A 15,793-nucleotide genomic window follows, 5' to 3' on the forward strand; every position below is an offset into this window, starting at 1 on the left:
CTCAGCCTCGCCCCTTAGCGGCCGACATAGAAGGCCGCAGCCTGCCTCGTGCTCCCTGCCCCGCCTGATTGGCCACCAGGCGCTGGGAGGGGGCGGGAGCTCATTGCCATGGCGATGCGGTGTGTTGTGCTTTGGTAGCCATCGTCGCCGCTTGTGCTCCTTGCCGGCGCCATGAGCGGGCTGACGGTGCAGCAGCGGGAGCTGCAGGAGGCGGCCGCTCTGGAGCGGCGGCGGCAGCGGGAGCTGCAGCGTCAGGGCCGCATCTTTAACGTGCGAGTTCGGACCATCGGGGTGAGGCGCTGCCGAAGCCTCCTTTGCGGGTCGGGGCGCGGTTGGAGCCTGCCCGGCTGTGGAGCCGAGTAGATTTGAGTCGGTCTGGCTCCGGGGAGGGGAGGGAAGAGGCAGCAAACACCCCGAATTTGTGTTTGGGTATCAGGAAATCAAGTGGTACTTTGTAGTTATCTAAATAGCCGTGAAGATTCTGTACTTGTGGTAGTTAATTTTCCCTTACTGTGCCTGAAATCTCATGTTAACATTCTGGATGCGTGTGTTGTGAGGTGAAATAAGTTTAGATGTTGCTGCTAAGTTGCTTTTCAGGGCTCTGTTGCAATAACTAGCTTATAATCAAAGTTAGAAGCTCACTTAGTGGAAAGAACCTAGCTTATAATCGAAGTTAGGAGCTCGCATAGTGGAAAGAAATGAGCCCAGTGTGTTAACTTCACTGTGCAGGTAGGGTTGCAGCAGGTGACAGTCTGATCTAAGTGATCTCAGGTAATGAAGCATCTCACATGTCAGCAGAAGGATCCGTTTGCCTTGGAATTGCTCTTGTGACCTCTGTGCAGCAGTCAGTTATATAGTAAAATAGCAATTCCTGCAAGGAACTCAACAGGCTGGTACAGCATCCTGACGCATGGTAGCCAATGGTACAGTCAAGTGGTAGGAGCTAATAATGTGTTTTAACAAAAAGTTGGGTGGGCACAGTAAGAAAGTTCAACTTTCTTTGCCAGGAAACACACTTTCTCTGTTAGATGCCTTTTCTTGGGCCTTAAAAATTAAATGTAAAATGCCATTTCTCACTTAGGGAAGATCATTGGATCTCAGTGTACTTTACTGAGCAGTGCTGATTTACACCATATCTGGAGGTCTTTCCCAAATACTGTTGTAGGACGACCGTTGGACAGGTTTTAATAGCTCCATTTACACGAGACAAACATCTAAAGTGAAAGTATTGGAAGAATTCTGTGAGTATCTTGATGAACATCATTTAATAATACCATATTTGTTGGCTGAGCAAGAAGTGCTTACAGAAGGGACTGTTCTTGCTGTTTGCAATTAAGCCACATCCAAAACAGGTGAAGTCAACAAAGCTATACAGGTATATAGTATATCTCTATTTCCTCTATAAGAGGTTTTAGATTCTTTGTTTTCTCATTCTCTCACTAATTTATCTGAGTGATTGTCTGCAACAATTCAAAAATGAAGGCAATATTTGACAGCTTAAAAATATTTGAACTGGGGATTGAGTAGTTTTTAACATGTGGGGATAAAATACTGATGGATGCATTCACATTAACAGTATTTTGGAGGGCCCTCTGCTTTCTGCCCTGGTGAAAAAGAACACAGCGTAAAATCTGTATTTTATAAAGGTTTGCTTCCCCAGAGTGGGTTGGCCTTTTTTAATGCAATGAGAATTGCATGTGTGACAGAGGTAAATGCTCCATAGCTATTGCACTTCTCATCCTCTGGTGTGCATGGTTATAAGTGTGAGGGGCAACAGGGAAGTCATCTGAGGGGGGAAAAAAAAACAAACAGCAAGAACTGGAAGAAATCAGGAAAGCAAAGCAGGGGGGTAGTGATTGAAAGTGAAGCAAATGGTCAACTTACATCTCTTTTATTGTTATAGAAATGAGACAGAATAGTTTGAGTAACGTGTAGATGTGGCACTGAGAGGCATGTGTGGTAGGTGGACAGTTGGAATAGTTGGAATAGATAATCTTAGGTCTTTACCAAGCTTAGTGATTCTATGATTCTAATAGGCAGAGACTATTAAAATACTTTATCAGGCTCTTGAAGAATTGTCAGTAGTTTTTTTTTATGTCTTACAATGACATCCAGTGACTTAGCCAGTAACAGCTGGTGTGTTGTTGTTATTACTCTTTGTTTTGTTTTGTTTTAATAGGTTGATAAAGATGCATTGGATGCCCAGGTCAAGGATAGAAAATTTCAAGAAGCAACTGAAAAAGCACGAAATGAAGAATTTGGTATATTCATAGATAGTCTAATGTTTGTATAAAGTTGAATGTAAATAGATTTGTCCTGTATTTCATTCCTTTTTCTTTTCATACACGTCCAGCCTACTGGTTTTGTTTTTGTTGCGTTATTTTTTAACGTTTTAATAAAAAAAAATAAAAAAATAATGTTTTTGTTGCTTGTATGTATTAACTATATTATATATTTATATATATGGCCAAATATAATTCATTTTCATTCAGTGCAGCCCAGCAAACCAAAAGGTTGGACACCCATGTATTTTCAAATGAAATCTATCTCCTCAAATATCAGTTCTGTATATCTATGTATTTCTAGGTGCATGTGCAATTAGGCTTCTGTCTAAATTCAGACTTACAAACTGAATCCTTTGTGTATCCCTATTTATGTTTGCATTGGTAGAATGTGTTTTCCTTATTATCACAGGGATTCATTCATATTGTCATGGGTAAAATGGTATGTATTTCTGAATAGATTTCAATCTTCTGTGTTTTCTTTTAATAAATCACGATAAATAGCATTGTTAGAGACCTGAAAATATAGGATCATTTAGAAAAATAATTATTATTTTTCAAGCAGAAGTGGCAAACTTATTTTACTGCTGTCTTTCAACATAAGTTTATGTTCCTTCTGGCTGTTCATATACAGAATCAATAGATAGAATATTATACAGATTTCTGTTGCTAAAGTCACACAACGGCATAGGTTAGAAGGGACAGTCCAACCCCCTTGCCATAAGCAGGAACAGCATTTACTAGATCAGGCTGCCCAAACTCCTGTCCAGGCTTACTTTGAACACTTGACATGATAGGACATCCATAACTTCTCTGGCCAACCTGTTCCATTCTCACCACTCTCATCTCTTTCTCACATCCAATCCAAATTTACCTTCCTTACATTTAAAATCCTTGTTTGTTGTTCTGTCACTACAGACCTTAGGAAAAAGTCTATTTCTTATTAGCCCTTTTTACACATTGAAAGGTTGCAATAAGGTCGTCTTGAAGCCTTTTCTTCTCCAGGCTAAAGAAGCCCAGTTCCTTCAGCCTTTTCTCATAGGAGAGGTGTTCCAGCTCTCTTTTATTGGGCCCTCATCAGGACTCATTTCAACAGCTTCTTGTGCTGGGGGCCCCAAAGTGAGTTACACAACACCCCATTCTTTACTGTTGACAGGGGATGTGGCTATAATTGCCTTACTCAAACTGCCAGCTGCACTTCTTATGAGGCCAGGATATGACTAACATTTCAGGCTGCAAGGGCACATTATAAGCACATATTAAGTTTTCATCCAGCAATATCCCCAAGTCCTTCTCAGCAGGGTGGTTCCCAATCAATTCATCTCCTAGTCTATACTGATGTATGTACTATCCCAGCTCATATACAGGACTTGTACTTGGCCTTGTTGAACTTAAAGATGCTTGTGAGCCTTCTTCTCAAGCATGTCAAGGTTTCTCTGAATGGCATGCCTTTCCAACAGTGCATCAGCACTATTGCTTGCCTTGGGGTATCATCCACCGACTTGCCTGTGTTGCAAACAGGTCTCTAATTGAGAGGTACTGCTGAGTCAGAACACATAGCCACAGAAATATTAGCTATGTCCACTCATCTCAGAACTCTTGATGTGACTCTCTGTGGCTGGAACACCTTTTCGATGGTATCACTTCTAAAGGTCCCACAGACTGGGCACACTGTGTTGAGAAATAGTATTTTATAGCTGAGAATGTGCTCTGTCAAATAGTGTTATTGTGCTCTTTTTATCTGTTGCAGTTTCCATGGAAATAAACAGGAGGCATTACTTTTGGAGCAGCCTACGTATCTACATGCTTTAAACTGAGAATCCTTTATTGTGTGTGTGTTTCTTAATAAGGAAACCATAGTATTTTAGTCATAATAGTAAATTGGAAGTAAATATGAAGAATTAGTAAACAGTACACTTAATCTGTTAAAGTAAGCTTTCATCACATGAAATTTAATAGCTCTAGAGGTACTTACTGTATTCTTTTCACATGCGTATATATAATTGTAACAATAATAAGAAAATTAATTCATAGAAAGATTAAAGTAATCTAGAAATAAATATTACTAATATTATTTTGCAGAATGACTCTTTGTAGATCATTCCTGAAGTGTTGACCCTGCAATACATATATTCCTATTTATTCCTTTTGAGAATGTCATTTTCCATCTTGATGTGTATACCCTTCTAAGAATTATATGTTCATTGTCCTCATTTTACTCTAGCTAATGAAATGAAGAAGCACGACAAGATGCTGTGTATGTTAGAAGAACGACAGAAATGCAATATCAGAAACATTAACAAGGCTGTCAGTAACTTTCAGAAGAATTTTCAGAAGCCAGAAACAAGACGTGAATTTGATCTATATGATCCCCAGGCTTTAAAGAAGGACAAACCTGCTCGACTTTCAGATAATGATCCTCGATGCACTGTATCTGGTTTGCAGAAGTTTATGGGTGAAGACTTAAACTATGCTCAGAGGACGAAATTTCAAAAAGAGCAGTTAAGAGAGTGGTCTCTTCAGCAGCAGAGAGAACGCAAGAATGCATTAGCTGATCAAAAATATTTAGGTATCAAAAGAAGATAGGGTGACAGGATTGGAAAATAGTTTCCTAAATCAGCTTGCTACATCTGTAGCCTCCCCTCCCTCCATATTCATATGACACATATGTCTAAGAAAACTGACTACATTTCATTTTAATCTAATGCAGATGATCTTCATGACAAGAATAGGATTCAACTTGACCAAAAGATTATGGAGCAACAACGAATGGAAGAGAGAACTAGACGTGCTGTTTGTGAAGCTACCAAAGACTTTAACAAAAGCCAGGTAAATTCATTTTGTTGGTTTCTGTTTCTCTGAGCAGAGGAGGAGAGGAATTGGAGGGGAAAGAAAGGAGATGACCAGTGAGCATAAGTACAGCGAATAGTGATGTTTTCACAGGTGTTGGATAGCAGCTACCTTTCAGTGATGAGTCAGAAGATTTATTCACTTCTTTGTCCTCTGCAAGGATCTGGCCATTCTCTGTCTAATTACACTCTCTGAGAATTCTTCCTTCTGGTTCTTAGCTTTCTGTAGGAGGCAGCCAAAAATTCCTTGTCTCTCTGGGACTTCTAGTCTGTAAAGTGGGGTACAGCAAAAGTTTTCAGTGCTTCTTTCTGGTTTTATTTCAGTCATCTGATAATTTTAACTGCCTCTGACAGCTTTTCTTTTTCATTGTGTGGAAAAATTACTACCAGTGGCTTTTTGTTTTTATCACTTCTATTACTGCCCCAAGACCATTGTTTTTAGCACGATGTGTATATGTTGGTTGTTTTCCAAACAGGCTTTGGAGCTCATTGAAACGTGACATGAACTTTTCTGTATCATTGATAACCAGACCAATTTTATACTGTGATGATAGTCAAGCACTGGAACATGATTCCTAGAGAGGTGGTTGATGCCCCAAGGTTCAAGGGGCATTCAGACAATGCCAGAAATAATTTGCTGTAACTTCTGGTTAGCTTTAAAGAGGTCAGGCAGTTAAACTTGATGGTCTTCCAGTCCATTCACTTCCATTCCAACTGTCTTAGTACTGCAATCTGTCATGCTCCAATTCTTCATCTTACTGTGCAGTTTTTCTTTTTAGGTTAATCCTGTACATCTTATATGTACAGCTTAAAGGGCTAGATGGACACTATTTGTTTAGTTAAACAATATTTGGTCTGAATTACCTTTATTTAGTCGCAACAAAATAAAGCACGTTCACATTACCTACATAAGGTATGGTATATTTTGATTACAAAGTGTGGAGCACAGATTAAAAGAAATGAAGTAGCATATATTTGTGCATCTGTTTGCTTTTTTGGTTTGTTTTCATGCTACACCAATGAATTACATTTTGTTGGGCAATTGACTTGATGGAAAATGTATCAGATTTTATCCAGTTAAAAATCTTTATTTCACAGTGTCGTTAATCATTTTGTAGTGCTAAATACATGGCTATGCATGGGGTTGAGAGTTTTCTCCAGTAAGATTCCCAGGCAGCTCAGAAAACTTTAGGCTCTCCCTCTTAGTGAGAAGGTTAAGATAACAAGGAATAAGTGCCTATTTTGGAACTAAATCACAGTGGAACTGCCTTAATAAAGTGATGTTAATAAAAATTACACTGTTTAAACTTCAGTAATTCTTCATAATTGTTCAGGAGTTATTTATGTTAAATCCATCCAAAATGACTTTCTGTTAAATGTGCTTTATTTTGGAGCATTTCCACAGTTAAAAATAATCGCTGTATTTGTAGTATTAATAAACTAAAAGTATATACCAAGATTTTCTGGTTCGGAGTCCCAGAAATATCAAAACCTTGGAAATCTTTCTGGTTTTTGTTCTGTGTTTTTGTTGGCATTTGTAATCTTTTATGAATCATCTAATGAACATGGTATTTCCTGCATAATCTTATTTAATTTGAGGCTTGACTTATCATTAAAAATAGGAATTCATCTTTTATTAGTTTGCACATCTGATTCTTCTGTTATTTTTTCTTCTGGTCTAGTCTTTAATGGGTCATTGCCTCTGACATTCTTCAGTCCTGATGCTTGGGAGAATTCTAGTCTTAGAAACCTGAAGTCCATAAAAGCAAGTGTAGAGATAAATCCAGGTTAGAAGTCTTCTCTGGTGGGATGGATCACATGCTTGCTAAGTGGAGAATGCTTCTCTGTAACTCTTGCAAAGGACCAGATTTCTACATTTGGGTCTAGATAGGCCTGTCATTTTCAGTTGTTGATATCTTTTAGTGATTCTGGCTCAGAGTTTTCAACTTCTCACTTTCAAAGCCAGTAATTTTCAGCACACAATGAGAGAATCTTGGAAAAACAGGAGAAATTGGTATCCGCTGTCCTGTTGCAGTCATGATATATGTGCAAAACCATATATGCAAGAGACAGGTCTGACAGCCCATGCTCTTTGTGCCCTAGCAAGGAGGAGATACAATAATATTAAAACTATGCTGCTATGCTTATATAATTAATGTGTGCCATTAGATTTTCAGTCTCTTTGACCAGGAGGGCCTTGATCATAATGTTTACATGTGATGCTGTTGACAATTGTATGCAATTTGAGAATAAATCTATTTGTAGGTGCTAAGTTTGTTGCATCCCCTTAGTTAATATTTTCTATCAGAAGAGCTACTAGTTCTCTTCTTCTGTTGACTTCAGGCTGCTGATCTAGCTGATAGAAAGAGGCGGGATAAGCGTCAAACAATGAAAGATAATATGGATGAAATTTCCAACCTGCTTCAAGGAGACTTACTTTCTGAAAACCCTGATCAAGCCATCAGTTCCTTTGGTCCGCATCGTGTGGTCACAGATCGGTGGAAGGGAATGAGTCATGATCAGTTGATGAAAATCCGCTCCGATCAACAGCAACAAGTTCTGGAGAAGCTGGTATTTAAGTTTATGTGCATATTCTGTAATCTTAGTTGTAACAGTACTATAAACAGTATCTTTTGAAGAACATATTTTTAAGTTGGTGCCACATAGCCAGTTTTAAGACTTTTTCTGTTGTTCAGAGTTTCACCCAAACGTTAATCATTCACACTTAATACGCTGTCTCTGAAGCATTTGGAACATGCCAGGGAGAAGCAAGAGCAAGCTGGAGCCTTGGGGTTGGGCTGAAAGGTAGGTTGATGTGAAGCCCAAGGCCAGGGGCTTTTGGAATCTTGGGGCATGGTCCCTGGTTGCCAGCTGGAAAACAAGGCCCTGCACAGCCCAAAGGCCAGGCTTCTTGGTGCTCAGTGTAGAACTTGAAACAGCATGAACTGCCAGCAACAGATGAGCAGGAATGGGAATGGTCTGCTCCATAGGGGAAGAGGAGCTGGGAGCTGACAGTCACAGCAGGAGAGATATGCTGGAGCAGTGTCCTCATGGACACTGGATACCTGAGCAAGGCAATGAGAGCTGGTCCAGTGATACAACTCAAGCATATTTCACAGTCTTAGAAGTTGCTGAATTTCCTTTCTACTTCACACTCTGAGATGGGATTGCAATAGAAAAACTAAATATTGCCAGTAATTAATGTGCTGCAGGTGGATGGAAGAAAGCAATCTAAACGAAGAAACTTACTCTTCTTTTTGCAGTGTGTTGGCATAGGTATTAGTATATAGGAAGCTACTTAATTTATTTAGTGCAGGAGCTGAATTAGCTTAATGAAGGGATGTTCAATTTTTATTTTTTAAAATCCCTACAATAGCATATCTTACACTGTCTTATCTGCTCTGGTGAATATGGAGTTGTTTTTTTTCTTAAGGGCTTCTTTGAAGCTCATGATGAAAGTACTGGTACTGACTCTCCTCCGGTCCTATGCTGAAGCCATTTAAATTGCTAAGATGGCAGAAAATAAGCCCTACTGAGAAAAGTGAGAAGATTTTTGCTGTCTTGTTCTTGATTCAGTACACAGTGATATCAAATAAGAAATGCATTAGAAGTGGTAGAATGACAAAGAGGTGATAGAGAAAGAAATTATTTGGCTCTAGCAACTTAAAAAATAAATAAATTAATTAAAGGTAATCTGTGTATTTTGGAAAGAGCTAGTATGTAGATAAGAGTAGTAGTCTAGCTATATTTCTTACCTTCTTCTTTTGCAAAAGTAGGAGACTCTTCTAGGGAGTGCTCCTTAGAAAAGAGTAGCTTCCTAATCTGAACTGTTTTAGTACTCTCTAGTATGTGTGCTCCTACCTTGTTTGGAAGCGTATACTTTCTCTCCCTATTTTGATTGCTACCCCTAGTGTTCAGTAAAGGGAAACAAGTTTGTTTTTTGGATAAATTTACCAATAAGACTTTGTATAGGATGTTGTGTCTTAGAGAAAAAAAATAAAGCATTTCTTTTCCCTCTTGTAGAGACAAAAAGAGGAGGAACGCCACAGAGATGCTGAATGGGATAGGCAAAATATGCAGGCTGCAAGAGCACTGTTGATTTTAGAACGGCATCAAGAACGACAGAATCGGGAACGCCGCCAAGCTCTAGACAGCATAAATGCACAACTATCCCATGAGCAGAAATCAAGGTAAGCGCCAAGAGAGATTTCTTCTTTTTGAAAAAACTCTTTGCCATTAATACAATTGCTTGGCTTTCAAAGAACTTTTCTACTTGTATTGAGTTTGTTTCTTTTCTAACAAACTTACTGCAAAATTATACTTTTTTTAAAAAAATAAGCAATTCAGATTAAGAACTGCCATTGAAAATACCTTCAAAGAGTAGACTGTGATGTTTACTGATCCACACAGTGGATCAACAGTAGATGAAATTCTTAGCAGTGTTCCACTGACAACAGACTGTTAAGTATATATAGACAGCAAAGGGCAAATAAATACAGTTAGACAGCAAGTCATATTAGCGGGTATGAAACTGTGTGTTTCGTTAATTTACCTTCCTTCTGAAATAATTAAGAAAATAGGTGTCCACTCCTTTAAAAAATTCCAGTTTCTCATAGCTCTGAGTGAAGTTGATCACACAAATGGAGCTTTGACATTATGACAAAACTATGTGATTTTCTTGCTAGCCACTGACATCATGATGTACAGGTGTTGTTTCTGATGTGCTGAGAAAGAGGGAAGATGATACGTGACAGGGAAAAATAATCAAGCCAACTGATTCATTGTTCTAATCCTCCAATCTGATTTTTTTTTTCCTTCTCTTCACGTATCCATCTATACATCTTGCAAAAGAATTCCTAATAGCTGGTGTTTTCTTATTATAAAAGCAAACATTCTGAATTATGATAATTTAGCTTTTCATTGTGAGGATTTTGAAGGTTACTTTAGGATGAAAACTAAAATTTGCTGTATTGAGACATGATATTCATATTGGAGATACAGTTACATTTAATTCCATTCATAATAATTCTGAATTTTGTGAGTAGTTATGTATTTATACATTACATCTTCCTTAGGTCTCTCAAGTAACTTCTGTGTAATGATAAAACATTCACTAACTGTGCTTTTTCTTTGTTTATTTGTTGCTAGGAACATTTATCTTAAAGAAGAAGAATATTCAAATTGTCCAACAAGTCAGTACTTTGCTCAGTTCAATACAACCAGTCGATGACATTGTTGATGCATTAGCCCGAAGTACACAGAGAATTAAAGCATATTAAAATTTTTAATTGACCGATCCCAATTTTTTATGCTGATTATTTCTGTTATTTTTCTGTATCAATAATGCTGTTTGAACAGCACACTTGAAATAGAGGATGGTCTGCTGTGTTCTATTTGTGCTGAGAAAACTGTAATAGTTTTTAAGCATAATCGTTTCTAAACTGTGTCTCTGTCTTAACTGTAAGACTGATGTTATAAAGGTCTTTAATCTCTAGAATGTGATCACAGTTTAAAATATAACGCTACTTGCTGCAGCTTGGTCAGAGAGATGTAACTTCTGGAGCAGCCCTTGTATGCATTTACCGAGGCAATTATAGCAGTCAAGCGTGGTACAAAAACTGAATGTGTGTTATAGTAGGTGGGCAAAGGAAAGGGAGAAAATATTCCTACATTCACCATCACTCATTAGAAATAATGGAAAAAAACTTCAAGAGAGCATACTTCTTTAGAAGAATGTAGGGATAGCTTAAAGATGTGATGAAAGCAAGGAGAAGCGGGCTTGCACCAGACAAAACCAAGGAGAAAAAGCTCAGTATGTTGCAGGGTAATAGTTAATTGTTTTCCATCCCTACGACTAAGAATTGACTTGGCAATTGAAGAGCCAATGAAGGTTGTTTGTTTTTTTTTAATCACAAAGGGGAAATATATATATATATGTAGAAGCTAGGTAAGTGGCTACATAAGATAGATGGATATGGAGATACCAATAAATGAAATTCATTAGGGAAAGAGATTACATGCAATGGACTGGAAGGAGGGTTAGAAAACTTAAATTATCTAAAGCAGAAGAGATGTGTATCTGAATCTTTGGTCATATTCAATTCTAAGATCTTTAAAAGATTGCTCACTAAGTAAAAATAGACATTTTATGAGATTAAGTGTGGTTTGCCCTAGGTTCTAGGATGTAAACTTGCTGTAAAAGCATCCTAATGATGTTTACATAGAGTCCACTGATCTCTGTATTGAGATAAGTGATAACTGAATTCCTGTGGAAAGGGTTGAAGATGATTTCCACAAAGCTAACTAGGAAAAATGTTTTAAACAAACTGACGGAGATAAACTGAGACGGAGGGACCTCAACAGACTCAAAAGATGGGCCCAGCTCAATCTAATGAGGTTCAAGACAGCAAAGACCAAGGTTTTACACTTGGGCCAGAGCAATCCCAGGCATATGTACAGACTGGGAAGAACAGTCCTGGAGGGTAGCCCTGCAGAGAAGGACCTGGGGGTCCTGATGGATGAAAAACCAAACATGATCCAGCTCTTGCAGCTCGGAAAGCAAATGGTATCTTGAGATACATCAGAAAAGGGGTGGTCAGCAGAGGCGGGGAGGTGATGGTTCCTACTCTGCCCTTGTGAAGCCCCATCTGGAGTACTGTGTCCAAATCGTGGGCCCCCAATACAAGAAAGGCAGGGAACTTTAGCAGAGTGTCCAGAGGAAGGCCACAAAGATGATCAGAGGGCTGGAGCACCTCCCCTGCAAAGACAGACTGAGGGAGCTGGGCTTGTTCAGCCTGGAGAAGAGAAGGCTGAGGACAGAAAGTATGAAGGGTACTTTAAATGATTAGCAGTAGATGCTGCTTTTTTTTTTTTTTTGAAAGCAATTTGGATAAAATTGGAATTTATTCAGTATCTATGGGTTGTTTTAGATTGTTGCCAGCTACATTGCCACTACTTTTCTTTAAACTTATATTATTGCTAACATACTTATGTGCCTTTCTCTGCATCAGTCTTTGAATGGTCTTTTTTAGGACTTAACCATGCTTTCTCTTGGCTTAAATATTTCTTGAAGGATACTGTGCTCTTCAGGATTTATTACAAGGCACAGCCTTACCAATTGTATGTACTCCCTGCATTTTACACAGACAGCTTCAGAAAGATAATCCTTACTGCAGTGGTTCCTTTCGACAAACTACCTGCCAGGAGAATTGATTAACATATAAATATGGGCATGTCCCAAGTCTAGAAAAATATACATTAGTTTCTTTACTGATAATAAAGTGAAGTATTTGCAGGAGGACTTGATAGTCAGGAGAGGATGTTGTTAAATTTTTCCTTTCTATGGATAACCATGCTCACAGATCTAGTGCTGCTTAGCAAAACTGTAAGGAACATTGACCCTGACAAATCTAATTCCTGTGGCTTCTTATTAGCAATCCTAATTCTTAACAGAAGAACCATAAAAATTGTCTGTAGAAGAAACCACAGAAATTAAACAGCAGCCACTAGACGTCATAGTAGAAGTTGCACAATTGCTGTTAACACAGCAAAAAAAAATGCTTTCATTAAACTCCAAAGACTAATAGCCTCATTCTTTATATCCTTAGAGAAGATGGATAAGAGTTGTTTTTAAACAAATCTTTTATAGTAATACTTTATCTAATCTAATTTTGCCTGTTTTGCAATAAAGCAGGAGAGTGGGAAGATTAAGGATCTAGATGTGTCATCTTTATGCCAAATTGAAACAAAGCAGCGGTTCAGTGTACAGTCTGGTTTTCCCAACAGAATATTTGCTATGATAGTGGCGGCACTTGAAATAAGTTTTTAACTGAATACCATGAACACTGGCTATCTATTTGAGTCAGCATGTGATAAATGAAAATTGCTCAGCTCTGAGCTTTATTAGATTTTCTGTGGTGTTCTTCCATTAACACAGTTTTAAGAGTTTAATCATACTACTTTAGTAACTGAAAATGCTAGTAAAGGAGTAAGATTTGGGGGGGAAGCATACTACATATGCAGGAAAAAATGGGAAACAGGAACAGCAAGTAACGTAAAGATGATTATTATTTATTTAATGAAAGATGTCACTTGTAGTGTCAACTTGCTCTTTATGTTGTCGCAGACAACTAAGTGATGAGATGCTGAAACATAGATGTCAGGAAAATAAGCTAGAATACTTGAAACCAACAACACTCCTGGCAACAGGGTGAGTGAGGTAATGAGTGAATACACAGGTAAGAAAGAAGTAAAACTGGTGGACAGTTTAATAATGTACTCTATGAGAGTCCTTGGGTATTAGAAACTGCACAGCACACAGTGCTTGGAGTTTTGATTATTTTACCCCTTTGCTGCTCAGTGATCAGCAATTCAAGTAGCTGGAAAAAGCTGTCTGTCTTACAGTGTGTCCTTCTGCATGTGCTCGTTTTCCAGGTTTGTGCTCCCACTGGGTTAACAGTCTCAAGTACTAATAAGTTTGAGTTACGAATTCTTGAGTGATTCAGGTCTCCTTAAGTCTAATTGCAGTGGATCAATTCCTTAGCCTACTACTGTATATGTGCATGAGTGTGTAATGTCTGCGTGTAGATGAATATGCATTCACATAAATGAAAATGCAGTTTTCAAAGCCATGTGTTTATCTCCTGCTGACTTTAAATAAATAAAAAATGACTTAGCTTCTGGAGGGATGACTCGCAACAGAGCTAATTCCAACAGAGATCATAAGCTTTTTTTTTTTTTCCTACAAAGAAAAATGTGTTTTCATTGAAAACCTCAGTGCCTGAAGAATGAGAGATTCTGCCAAGGCTACCCAAGTGTTATGCAGATGGTGTAGAGTTGGGAAAGAGCTTGTTTCTTCTGTGAATTGCATTAAGGGTGTCAAAGCTCCTAGCTTTTCTATTTTGAGACCTTAGCAGTATATATTACAATTCCTGCAGGACCAGAAGCATTATTCATGTGTGGCTCAAACAATAGAGTGAGCTCTGCTGATGCAAATATATGTGCATGTATGAAAGATAGATGTTTAAAAAAAAAACAACCTAATTCCTGAGCAGAACCAGAACTCCATCTATTTTCTTTTCCTCTTCTCTTTTTCACCTTCCAAGCTCAACACAGTGCCTTCAGTAGCTACATTTTCTACAAACTAGATAGCGGAGACAACACCTATTTGATTGGGTAGTACATATACAGTAATGGAGAGAGAGCTGGAGAGCTGGGGCTGTTCAGCCTGGAGAAGGGAAGACTTGAGGTCACCTTTCCTATAGCTCCAGTTTTAGATACTGCAAGGATGCTATCAGGTCTCCGTGGAGCTTTCTCTTCTCCAAGCTGAACAGCCCCAGCTCTCAGCCTGTCTTCACAGGGAGTATGTTCCATCCCATAGACCATTTCTGTGGCCCTCTTCTAGATGCAGTGCAAGAGATTAACAGATTATGTAGCTCAGTAATGTGTGATCTTATATGTGATGGTTGGCTCTGATTGTCTCCTTTCAAAAAAAACAAAACAAAAACACATTGAATCTCAAAAAATTGCCTGTGCAATAGCTTAGAACATGTAATACCTTGATGGCATACCCTCTGTCTACCATGCATTTTGTGTCTGACTACAATAATATTTTTTAAGCTTTCTGCCCTTATATTTCCAGTATGCAAAATGAGAGTAACAGCATAGAGAAAAATATAAATAGATGCTTATGTTATTCCTACTCTTACCTTCTATACTGCCTTGAAATATGAAGAGGCTATTGCACATGTTTCCAATGATAAAGACAGCTTAAGCAGAGGGACTGAATAAAATGAGCTAAGTATACTAAAGATTCTATGTGGCTTTAAAAAGATAGCAAATATATAATAAATTGATAAGTACAATACACTTCAAATTTCATTGGGTTGATACACCCATGTGCTGAGCTATCACAGGTCTTATTATTTTGAGATTAGTTTGGTACTTCTTTGTGGACATTCAGGTGATCTATTACAAACCCTGCTCAGGTTTGTGAGGACTTTTCTTAACTGTCCTCTGTGCCATGTGGTAACACCAACTGCATTCTGAGATGCAGCTAGACTTGTAAATAGAACGGTTTTATTCATATGGAATTGTGAACTAATTTAGTCTTGGCTTGGGCTACCTCAGCTGTCTCCATGCTTTCAAGCTTTCCACAAATAGTGTAGGTATGAACATAGAAAAAGTGAATAGGCATCTTATTTATCTCAAAAAAAAAAACAACAAAACAAAACATGATAGAAGGTAATTAACAAAACAAAGGCAGTATACTTAAGACTGTAGGAGGAAATGTTTGAAATGTAATGTGATGAAATAGAATCTCTAGGGTAGGCAACCTTAGATTTTTCTTCATTGAAATTGATGAGAATCCATGGAACTGCCTTAGGTATTTTGAGAAAATAATTACGTAAACAGTCATGTTTCTAGTCTCAGGGCAGTTATTAAGACCACCATCTGATGCATCACAGGAGCACATTAAGAATATGATATTATTCATGCTTAAAGGTGCCATGCACTCAAGTTTTACTGGCTAAGGAGCTAATATTTCAGTGGTAGAAAGACAACACCATTATGGGCAGATTCTTTCTTTTCTCTGAAGCAAATAATGAAAGTTACTATCAAATGCAGAATATTGCAATAGATGAATCACTGGCTTTATCCAAG

At 38.1% G+C, this 15,793-nt stretch overlaps 1 protein-coding gene across 1 annotated transcript; it reads left to right on the plus strand.

Moving 5' to 3' along the window:
* The first annotated feature begins 80 nt into the window (after positions 1 to 80).
* Positions 81 to 10,433, plus strand: RIBC2 (RIB43A domain with coiled-coils 2). The gene is made up of 7 exons (XM_015870492.2): positions 81 to 291; positions 2,180 to 2,261; positions 4,507 to 4,851; positions 4,993 to 5,111; positions 7,475 to 7,702; positions 9,155 to 9,321; positions 10,280 to 10,433. Exons 1-7 carry the CDS (start codon positions 172 to 174, stop codon positions 10,359 to 10,361), a joined length of 1,143 nt encoding a protein of 380 aa, XP_015725978.1. The 5' UTR covers positions 81 to 171; the 3' UTR covers positions 10,362 to 10,433.
* Positions 10,434 to 15,793: the final 5,360 nt, after the last annotated feature.

The sequence above is a fragment of the Coturnix japonica genome, chromosome 1 (genome assembly GCF_001577835.2).
Source record: "Coturnix japonica isolate 7356 chromosome 1, Coturnix japonica 2.1, whole genome shotgun sequence".
Taxonomy (NCBI): domain Eukaryota; kingdom Metazoa; phylum Chordata; class Aves; order Galliformes; family Phasianidae; genus Coturnix; species Coturnix japonica.